At 41.2% G+C, this 11245-nt stretch overlaps 1 protein-coding gene across 1 annotated transcript; it reads right to left on the reverse strand.

The window, feature by feature from the left end:
• Positions 1 to 1312: 1312 nt before the first annotated feature.
• Positions 1313 to 4406, reverse strand: LOC110970831 (GTPase IMAP family member 8-like). The gene is made up of 2 exons (XM_051947054.1): positions 3229 to 4406; positions 1313 to 3110 (listed from the first exon to the last, which is right to left on the reverse strand). Exons 1-2 carry the CDS (start codon positions 4291 to 4293, stop codon positions 1398 to 1400), a joined length of 2778 nt encoding a protein of 925 aa, XP_051803014.1. The 5' UTR covers positions 4294 to 4406; the 3' UTR covers positions 1313 to 1397.
• Between the last annotated feature and the right edge of the window lie 6839 nt (positions 4407 to 11245).

Genomic DNA, 11245 nt, shown 5'->3' on the forward strand with positions numbered 1-11245 from the left:
GGTGCCCTCCACAGCTGTGAGTGTGACTTCTTTTGGAGTGACACCCGGTAGTGTAGGGGGAGTGTGTAGGGGGGGTTTGGGATTCAGCCTAAATGTAGCCCTGTGACAGACCTTAGTGAGGATAAAGCGGTGTATAGAGAATGGATTATGTAAAATTTCAGATTAGAGTTTATAAAATTACAGGAAAAAGGTAATATTCTGCATGCTAGCTGTAAAACAAAAAAAAAAATCAGTCAATAGTTTTTATTTTTACTGTATTTAAGTCAGCAAAATTACTACCATGTTTACAGATATTTGCTTGTATTTGAGCATATAATTGCAAATACTGAAAATTGTATGCTTTCATTTTATGTATTTTTTCAGTCCTACTAAATTAGAAATGTCTCGTGAAATCACAGAAAAGGGTAGGAACTTGCTGCCAATAATAAAAAGAAAAGATTCAAAACTATAAATGTCCACATCAAAAATCTGTATTTTTACTAATAGTTTTTTTCTTTTACATTTGATTCTAAAGTCACTGTAAACCAGCAAAAATATAATGAATTTACTTTTTATTTAAAGAAAGTTATGTATATTAAGGACTTAAAATGGCACAATTAATCTGTTATTTTATAAATTTGACAGGTTTTGTTAGATTACAGATCATATCCAGTACAATCACAGGGGAAAAAATATCAATTTACTTGACTGTAAAAAAACAAAGACAGTGAGCCAAAACTGTAAATAATGTCCACATTTAAAATCAATATGTTTACAAACTGATTTGTTGTTTTACTATCAATGACCATAAAATGACACCATTGTACTTAAATCAGGATATTCAGCATTCTTTTGAACATTACAGTAATGTAACATGCTGTTTTTTTAATTTACTTTTTCTGGCATCTTTGCTGTTAGACTTTCACATTTTTTTTCCATTATTGTTTCTCACAGTGCACTTTTGATCCAGAGTACAAGGAAATAACAGAGTTTTCACAGTTGATTGTTTTAGGGACAGAATTTCCTGATCATCTTCAGTTGTAATAAACTGGAACCAGGAGCAGATACCAATACGATAACATAGACGGACTCAGACTTTTGTTAATCCAGCGGGTAGCCTACAAAGTTCACAATCTGAACCATGATGAAGCAGTTGTGACACAAAAAGAATAATTTTTGTTCTATAAAGATGAACTCTGGAAGACTTGACTTGCTGAAGCTGCTGAAGCTGAGTTCACAATGATCCGATTATTGTGACGAGGGAAATGACTGCAGTGATCAGTAACTCTTTCAGTCGACGCAGAGGCACACCATGAGTGCATTAAGATGATCTTAGAAACACCTGAGTCCATCCTTCCATGTTAAGATTCCTAGCAGAGTGATCATGTCCTGACTGAGGAGCCTCATTGAACGTTGTGTTAGTAGTGGCTACCTGGGATCCCTAAACTGTGAAATGTGCCAATAAGTCCGCTGTCCTCTTTTTCAGACGGACGAGGTGTCTTGACAGGCTTCCACCATCTCCCTCCATCTTTCTTCAGAAGTTCATCTATCAATTCACTGAGTTGTGCTTCATGTTTTTTCTGCAGATTTCCCTTTTCCGTGTCATTTTCCACTTTCTTCAACTCCTCCTCTTGTTTTTCCAGTACGTCACTGATCTTTCTCAGATTTCCTTTCTTCTTGGACACAATTTTCACAAAATCCTTCAGTTGTTTGTGATGTTTTTCTCTCTCTTGTATTTCACTGTGGGCTGCAAGTGCAGTTAGGAGGTCATACTTCTGATCTTTAGCTTTCATTTGTTCAGCATGCTGTTCATTTAGAGCTGCATAGTATTCCATGTGTTTCATGTGAAAGTCATTTAACTCTTCAGCTCTCTCTCTGGCTTTCTCTTCGTACATCTTTTTCATATATATTAGCTCTGTTTTGTAGCTTTCTTCTAATTCTTCATATTTCCTCTCCTCCTCTTCTCTCCTGATTTGGTCTTCTTCTTTTCTTTTCTTTTCATATTCATCTCGTTCCTTCTTTAAATTCTCCTGAAGTTCCATTCTTCTTTTCTCCTCCCGTTGTCTCTCTTCATCTTCTTGTTCTCGTTTCTTCCACCACTCTCTTCGTTCTTCCTCCCAGGCTTCTTGTTTCTTTCTCATCTCGTCTCTGGTCTCTTCCAGTTTTCTGTCAGTGCTATTCTTTTCTTCTTGGTCTGATTGAATTTTTTTGTCCAACATTTGCAGTTCCTTTTTTAGATTCTGTCTGTGTTTTTCTTCCTCTGCTTCCCTTTTCCTTTTCTCTTCTTCTCTGGTTTCTTCTTCTTTCTTTCTCAGCTCATGCTCCTTGTCCATGTCATCAAGTTGTTTTGCTCTCAGTTTTCTCTTCCATTCAATTTTTCTTCTCTCTTCTTCTATTCTTCTTTTCATTCCTTCCTTTTCTTCCTCGTGTTTTCTTTTCACTTCCTCCATCATTCTCTTCATCTCTTCTTCCTTGTCCTTCAGGATTTTCTGCGTTTCTTTCTGTATGGCTGCTTCAGCTTCTTGCAGCATCTCGTTGGTGAAGCAGCTTCCTCCATTTTCCTTCACCATGGTGTCGATCTTTGTTATCAGTTCACTGACTTGTGTTTGGTTTTGTTCATCATAGTTATCAAACACGTGGTATCTTCCTCCACAGTCAGAGATCAGCTTCTTGAAGGACTCATCACATGTTTCTATGTATTCTTCAATGGACTGATTCTCCTGTTTTAATGAATCTCCTCTTGTGAAAAGAATGATGGTGAATTTTTCAGAATTCTTCCCAAAACCTTCTTTGATGAGTTTTAGAGCCTCCTTCTCCTCTGGGGTGAGTCTGCCGATATGTAGCACCAGCAGGAAGACATGTGGTCCTGGAGACAGAAGACTGATGCATTTCACCATCTCTTCAGTTACTTCATCATTAGACAAAGTGTTGTCAAACAGACCAGGAGTGTCGACCACGACAACAGAACGTCCGTCCACTTTACCCATTGACTTCTGACAAAGTTTGGTGACACCTTGTTGGCCTGCTTTAGCTTCAAACTCCTTTTTTCCCAGAATGGTGTTTCCGGAACGGCTCTTTCCACTGCCAGTCTTCCCGATCAGCACAATCCTGAGACTCTCTGGGCTCTGCTGCTCTTCATCAGCTGTGAAACCAAACAGAGTTACTTAAAGTATGAACGTTGTGTAGAACAGGGTTTAGGAGAATCTGCAAAAACAAAATAAAAACTGTGGAATACTTACAGGTGACCACATCGGATTTCTTCAGTTTCTGGTTTTCAGTCTGTTGGTTGGTGATGACTGCTTCTAGCTGTAGGATCTTTTCCATTTGGCCATGAGCAAATGTTCCTGTTGTGTAGCTGTGAGGTTTCTGAACTGACAGTCTCATCTTGTCCACTTGATCCAGCAGCTCTGGGATCTGCTGCTTGTCCTTCATATTGACAACAACAGATCTTCCTCCACAGCTCTGACAGAGCTCCTGGATGTCTCTGTTCTGTCTGATAAAGTCAACAACATCTGGAGCTGTAGGATCTGACTCCACAGTGAACAGAATCAGGATGAAGTCTCTGACTTTAGAGCTGAATGTGTTCTGGATGGTCTCTAACTCTCCCTTGTCTTCATCAGTGAGGGGACCCACAGGTAGGACCAGGATGAAGGCATGGACACCCTCAGGATCACAGAGGGAGATACACCTGAATGATTCCTCCATCACTGCCTCCTGAGGTTTTCCATACAAGGCAGGCAGCTCCAGCAGGGAAACCCGACGTCCACACACCTCTCCCTGGGTTTTAACACACTCTGATGAGTCTTCAGGTCCACCAAACTTTCTTTGTCCCAGAATAGCGTTGACTGCTGAAGTCTTCCCAGCTCCTCTTCTACCACACAGGACCAGGTTCATCACTGTCTGATCCTCTTCTTCAGTTAGTGTCAGATATCTTCCCCTGAGGTCACTCACTATAGTTTCCATTTTCTCCATTAACTCTTGTACTTCATGACCTGAAGGATCTTTTATATCAAGATTGATGCTGTGCTGCTTTTGCCTGCAGTCTTGTAGGAGTTTTTCCACCGACTGATTCTGTCCGTCTTCGTTGTGAGTCATGATGACCATGGAGTGTTTGAAGGCGTCTTCACCAAACAGACTCAGGATAAACTTGAGAGTTTTTCTGTCTTCTTCGGTGAAATCTGAAGGTTTCACTAACAGCAGCAGAACATTTGGTCCAGGAGAACAGAGATCCACATATCTTTTCACTTCTTTTCTCAGGATCTCCTCAGACAGACTGAAGACGTCTGGAGTTTTCACTACTGTTAAAGGTTTCATGTTCCACGTTCCATGAGCAGCTTCACACCGTTTTCCTCCAAAGACTCTTTGGAAATAAGAGACTTTCTTTCCAGCAATGATGTCTCCCAGTGCGTTCTTTTTGTTGTCACTTTTTCCCAACAACACAATCTTGAGTTCTTGTGCTGGAATAAAAAAAATATATACAAATAGGAATGAAAATGACCTTCCAAGATTCCAAGATAACAATAAGAATATTTTCTTCACATTCCATCATATATTAATTTATGGGAATTAGTGTCCATGGTAAAACCGCGTGTCCACTAGATATGATTTTCCCACGTGGAAACGCATCGCATCTGAAAATTGCACGGCCAGCGAGCGGTCACTAGAGGACCACAACATTGCCATGTCACAGCCTTCGGGCAACAGCGGGCCGCTACGTGGTCATGTGACCGAGCTTTCAGCTTGACAGTCCAGCAGTCGAGTTGGATAAACACTGCGGCTCGGCCGCAATCTTTCACTTTTATTTCAAAAACACTTCAGCGAAAAGTATTTCTGAAAGCATTTGAGGCAAGAAATAATCTGTGAGGCAGCTGAATCTGTCCTTGTTTTAGGTCAGTGACGGCTAGTTTAGATGTTTGAGGAAATTTTCATGATACGTGGAATCTCCGCACGCTGCAGCTCATTTGCATAAAGTAGAATCCATTCTACTTTATGCAGATGAGCTAAGGCCCTCTCTGGGTAAGTACACCGGATCGCAGCTGGAAACACCCCGCAATCAGATAAGCATGCCACATGCGGCGCATTTTCAGCCGCGATCCGGTGTGTTTACCTGGAGAGGGCTGCAGCTCATTTGCTTAAATAGACTGGACTGCAGCGTGCAGAGAGTCCACGCATCTTGGAACTGTCCTCAAACATCTAAACTAGCCATCGGTGAAATAAAATGAGGACAGATTCAGCTGCTGCACAGCTTATTTCTCTCCTCAAATGCTTTCAGAAATACTTTGTGTTTTTGTAATATCAGACAAAGTTTGTAGCCAAGCCGCCATGTTTGTCCAGCTTGAAATCCAGGAGCAGACCAACCCCTGAGACGGCAAGGTGCTTCAAGAAAGTCGGCAGGTGTTAAACACAGTTCGCAGTGGGGGAGAAGCTTATTACAGCTGTGTCTGCGCACGCATCGTAACCATTAGTGTTTTCGAAATAAAAGTGAAAGTTTGTGGCCGAGCCGCTGTGTTTATCCAACTGATCTGCCGGACTGTCAAGTTGAAAGTTCGGTCACGTGACCATGTAGCCGGCCACTGTTGCTCGAGTGCTGTGACGTGACAATATTGTTGTTCGCTAGTGACCGCCTGCCAGCCGTGCGATTTTCAGATGCGGTGCGTTGCCATGCGGGAAAATCGCATCCAGTCGACACGCAGCTTTAGAGTTAGTAAATTAGTATCACTGTTTACAATTTGCTGGGTTTGAGTCTCACTATGCAGCTGTTGTTAACTTATCATGTGACACTGATACAATAACTAATTAATATTAGTTTACAAAGTTACATCAGATACTTTTAGACTGTTCTATGATCTTCCTTGTGTCAGTTGTGACAGCAACTTACTTTCAAGTTATAGTAATAGTAATTAATGTTTTTTGCGTGTGACCTTATACACTGATTTGTTCGTTGGTCAGCTGCAGCCCATAAAGATGTCAGCTCATGCCAAAAAAAAAGCTTGATTCAAAATCTGATGTTTTTAACAAGGCATGGACTTCAAAGTATTTCTGTACTGGAGTGAGGGATAAAGCTATGTGTCTAGTTTGTGGAGAACAGATTGCATTGCTCAGGTATTATAATCTGAATCGATACTCAGACCAAATATGTGGAGAAGTACAAGTATTTGACTGATGCAGTGTTGACATGGATATCTGAAGGACTCAGAAATGAGTTCTAAACGGTATAAACTTAACAGTACAGTCATCTGTGGTAACCTAATGTTCAGACTTGATCACGTTTTATTTATTTCATTATGAAGTGTTCCTGAACTCACCAGTACATTGAGTGTCATCCAAGCCAGTATTGATGCTCTCTTCATGATGACCAGCAGCTGGAACAGTAGTTGGTTCTTTGGAAACATCACAGGTCACACAATAATTTTTCTGCTTCACCATGTTGCCGATAACTTTTAACAGCTGTTGATGTTCAAGGTTCTTCTCCCACAACAGCTTGGCTCTACATTTATCCGAAATGCCTTTTAATGGTGGACGCTGCATACATGTTTCAATGGAACCTGAACTCGCGTCTTTGGGATTTGATATCAGAACCATTGAATGATCAAATGATTGATCACTGAATAGTTCCAGGACTCTGCAGATCCTCAGTTTGTGTTCCTCAGTAAAGCCTTCAGGCTGTAGAACCAGCAGGAACACATGAGGTCCAGGATCAGAGAGACTCACACAGAGTTCTACATGTTCTCTTAGTTTGTCTTCAGAGATGTTTGGATTCAGCAGATCTGGAGTGTTGATGAGGAGTATGTCTTTCTCTTGCAGTTGTCCTCTGACTCTCAGACATTGGTTTGGTTCCTCCTCAGTGTTGAACTCGGTCTCTCCCAGTAATAAGTTTCCAACAGAACTCCTCTCAGACCAGTTGTTCCCCAACAGAACAATCCTCAGCTCAGACACTGAAATGAAGACAAATGAAAACATCATGAAATGAACAGAGAATCTATCAAAGTCCATCTGAGGAACAATGCAATTATATCATAAATGATTGAAATCAAATGTGATTTCTTTCTACATATTACATTTTGATGCATACAGGCAGATTTTTTTAACACAAGACTTCATGTAGTACAAGGTCTGACTTCATCATTATTGCCATTCTATTTTTTCTTTATTATACAACTTAGGATGCAAATGCTTGACCTACATCAGAAGAAATGAAATTTTCAAAACTCACTGAAGGGAGGCAAGAATGGATAGCTGTTCCTGCGCACATATTTTGAAGCTGTGAGGATAAAGGACAACAGAATATATTAAGTGACTATCAGGTTTCTTTATTCATTTTGTTGATTATCACATATAAAACAAAGGCGTGCTGTGCACAAACACTGACTGAAGAGCGAAAAAGTACACAATACACAGGACAGCAGCAAAAGCACACTAAATATGTGGAAGTGGAAGAAGACGTGGATTTAGGTGTTTTTACCATTTTGACAGTCACTAGTATGGATGCTGAACTATATAGAGACACATTTGCAATAGCTGATGATGATTTAGAGATGGAAATCGACATAGAGGCAGCTATGTACACTGACCACAAAAAAAACAAAACAACAGTTAACAACAGCTACAGTAATCTATGGAGAACAAGTTCAGAATTTTCCACTGGTAGTTCTTAAAGTTCAAGGGTAAACACTGTGTGGCAGAAATTGGCTGAGAAAACTTAGACTTACCTGTGACAAGATTAAGTATTCACAGGAGCAAAGGCATGTGATACTTCAGGCAGTGGTGGATAAATATTCAGAGGTATTTAAGGAGGAGTTGGGAACCCTGAGAGACACTGGGTCTTCTATTATTGTTAAACCAGAGATAACTTCAAAGCTTTGCAATCACAGACCCCTTCCATTTGCTATGAAAGAAAGAGTAGAGGAAGCACTAGAGGCTGGAAGAAGCAAGTATTATCTCTCCAGTGAAACATAGTGCATGGGCAGCGCCAATAGTGCCAGGGAAAAAGAGAGATATGTCATTTCGCTTATGCAAAGATTATAAAGTGTCAGTCAACCAAGCTGTTGAAACAGACACTTAACCCCTACCTAGGTTAGAGGAGCTGTTAGCAACCCTGAGTGGAGAGAAAGTTTTCTCCAGAATTGATTTAGCAGCAGCTTACCAGCAAGTGCTGTTAGATGAGGACTTAAGTACACCACAGTCAACACACACAGAGGCTTGTTTGTGTACAGCAGACTTCCATTTGGAATAAGCTCTGCTCCTTCCATTTTTGAGAGGATAATAGAAAATTTGGTGAAAGACCTACCAGTGGTCGTATTCCTGGATGACCTGCTGGTCATAGGTCACTCAGAGGAGGAGAAACACCTCTAAAACCTACAGAATATCCTACAACGCCTCCAAGACATTGGACAATGTGAGTTCAGTGAAACTTGCATAGAAAATCCGGGTCACGTTTTGGATGAACATGGCATTCTCCAAGAGACAAGGTGAGAGCAACGTCAAGAAGCTTCAAGCTGTCTTAGAACTTGTAAACTGTTATGGATGATCTGTGCCACAGCAAAGCACGGTGTTGGCACCACTATACAGACTGTTAAAGGGACAGGTAACATGGAAATGTACTGAGGTTGAACAGAACGGTTTTATGAAGTGTACAGACTTACTGACTAGTGACCAAATGTTGGCTTACTATAACCCCTCTCTACCGCTCACCTTAGCTTGTGATACTTCTGCTTATGGCACTGGAGCAGTTATCCAACACATTATGCCAAATGATGAGGAGTGGCCACAAGCATATGCTTCCAGAACATTATCTCCAGCAGAGAGGAAATATTCTCAAATAGAGAAGGATGCATTTGGACTGATATATGGTGTTAAGAAGTTTCACCAGTACTTATGGGGCAGACACTTTACTCTAATCAGTGACCATTGTGCCCTATTGACAGTGTTTGGTGAGCATACGAGTCTGCCGATTCTCGATGCAGCCTGCAGCCTGCGTTGGGTCATTATCTTATCATCTTATGACTATCACATCGTTTAGTGTAAGTCTGAGGATCACATCACTGATGGACTATCTCGATGTTCTTTGCCTGAGAAAAGTGACCCGTGGAACGGCTGTGACAGCTGCCACAGTTCATTCACTGCTAACGGAGCATCTACAGGAAGCACTGCTCAATGCAATCCAAGTTTCCAGAGCAACACACACAGACAGTGGCCTATCCTGAGTGTGTAAGTGTCATGGAAGGCTGGCCCAACCAAGAAAACTTAAAACAGTTTGCTACAAAAAGAAATGAACTATCCACAGATCAAGGTTTTTTATGGGTCACCAGTTTCACCGTACCCTCAAAAATGAGAGAAGTAGTGTTACAAGAGATCCACACTGCCCATCAAGGCATAGTGAAAACAAAAGCTCTTGCTCGAAAATACAGTGCCTTGTGAAAGTATTCAGCCCCCTTGAACTTTTCAACCTTTCGCCACATTTCAGGCTTCAAACATAAAGATATAAAATTTTAATTTTTTGTCAAGAATCAACAACAAGTGGGACACAATCGTGAAGTGGAACGAAATTTATCGGATATTTTAAACTTTTTTAACAAATAAAAACCTGAAAAGTGGGGTGTGCAATATTATTCGGCCCCCTTACATTAATACTTTGTAGCGCCACCTTTTGCTGCAATTACAGCTGCAAGTCGCTTGGGGTATGTCTCTATCAGTTTTGCACATCCAGAGACTGAAATTCTTGCCCATTCTTCCTTGTAAAACAGCTGGAGCTCAGTGAGGTTGGATGGAGAGCGTTTGTGAACAGCAGTCTTCAGCTCTGCCCACAGATTCTGGATTGGATTCAGGTCTGGACTTTGACTTGGCCATTCTAACACCTGGATACGTTTATTTGTGAACCATTCCATTGTAGATTTGGCTTTATGTTTTGGATCATTGTCCTGTTGGAAGATAAATCTCCATCCCAGTCTCAGGTCTTTTGCAGACTCCAACAGGTTTTCTTCCAGAATGCTCCTGTATTTGGCTCCATTCATCTTCCCATCAATTTTAACCATCTTCCCTGTCCCTGCTGAAGAAAAGCAGGCCCAAACCATGAGGCTGCCACCACCATGTTTGACAGTGGGGATGGTGTGTTCAGGGTGATGAGCTGTGTTGCTTTTACGCCAAACATATCGTTTTGCATTGTGGCCAAAAAGTTGGATTTTGGTTTCATCTGACCAGAGCACCTTCTTCCACATGTTTGGTGTGTCTCCCAGGTGGCTTGTGGCAAACTTCAAACCAGACTTTTTATGGATATCTTTGAGAAATGGCTTTCTTCTTGCCACTCTTCCATAAAGGCCAGATTTGTGCAGTGTACGACTGATTGTTGTCCTATGGACAGACTCTCCCACCTCAGCTGTAGATCTCTGCAGTTCATCCAGAGTGATCATGGGCCTCTTGGCTGCATCTCTGATCAGTCTTCTCCTTGTTCCAGGTGAAAGTTTAGAGGGACGGCCGGGTCTTGGTAGATCTGCAGTGGTCTGATACTCCTTCCATTTCAATATGATTGCTTGCACAGTGCTCCTTGAGATGTTTAAAGCTTGGGAAATCTTTTTGTATCCAAATCCGGCTTTAAACTTCTCCACGACAGTATCTGGGACCTGCCTGGTGTGTTCCTTGGTCTTCATGATGCTCTCTGCACTTTAAACAGAACCCTGAGACTATCACAGAGCAGGTGCATTTATACGGAGACTTGATTACACACAGGTGGATTCTATTTATCATCATCAGTCATTTAGGACAACATTGGATCATTCAGAGATCCTCACTGAACTTCTGGAGTGAGTTTGCTGCACTGAAAGTAAAGGGGCCCAATAATATTGCACACCCCACTTTTCAGTTTTTTATTTGTTAAAAAAGTTTAAAATATCCAATAAATTTCGTTCCACTTCACGATTGTGTCCCACTTGTTGTTGATTCTTGACAAAAAATTAAAATTTTATATCTTTATGTTTGAAGCCTGAAATGTGGCAAAAGGTTGAAAAGTTCAAGGGGGCCGAATACTTTTGCAAGGCACTGTATGTATAGTGGCCAAACCTTGACTCAGAAGTGGAACAGATCTTTAAGGGATGTGTGAGACCTATCAGCTGGAGCAGAAAATGCCACAGCAGGTTCCTTTGCACCCATGGGGGTTTCCAGGGAGTCCTGGAAAATGCATATTGACTCTGCAGGACCCTTTTTGAACGACATGTTCATAGTAGTTGTGGTTGCTTACACTAAATGGTTGGAAATGTTTCACATATCACAAATC

Source organism: Acanthochromis polyacanthus, chromosome 4, assembly GCF_021347895.1.
Source record: "Acanthochromis polyacanthus isolate Apoly-LR-REF ecotype Palm Island chromosome 4, KAUST_Apoly_ChrSc, whole genome shotgun sequence".
NCBI lineage: Eukaryota > Metazoa > Chordata > Actinopteri > Pomacentridae > Acanthochromis > Acanthochromis polyacanthus.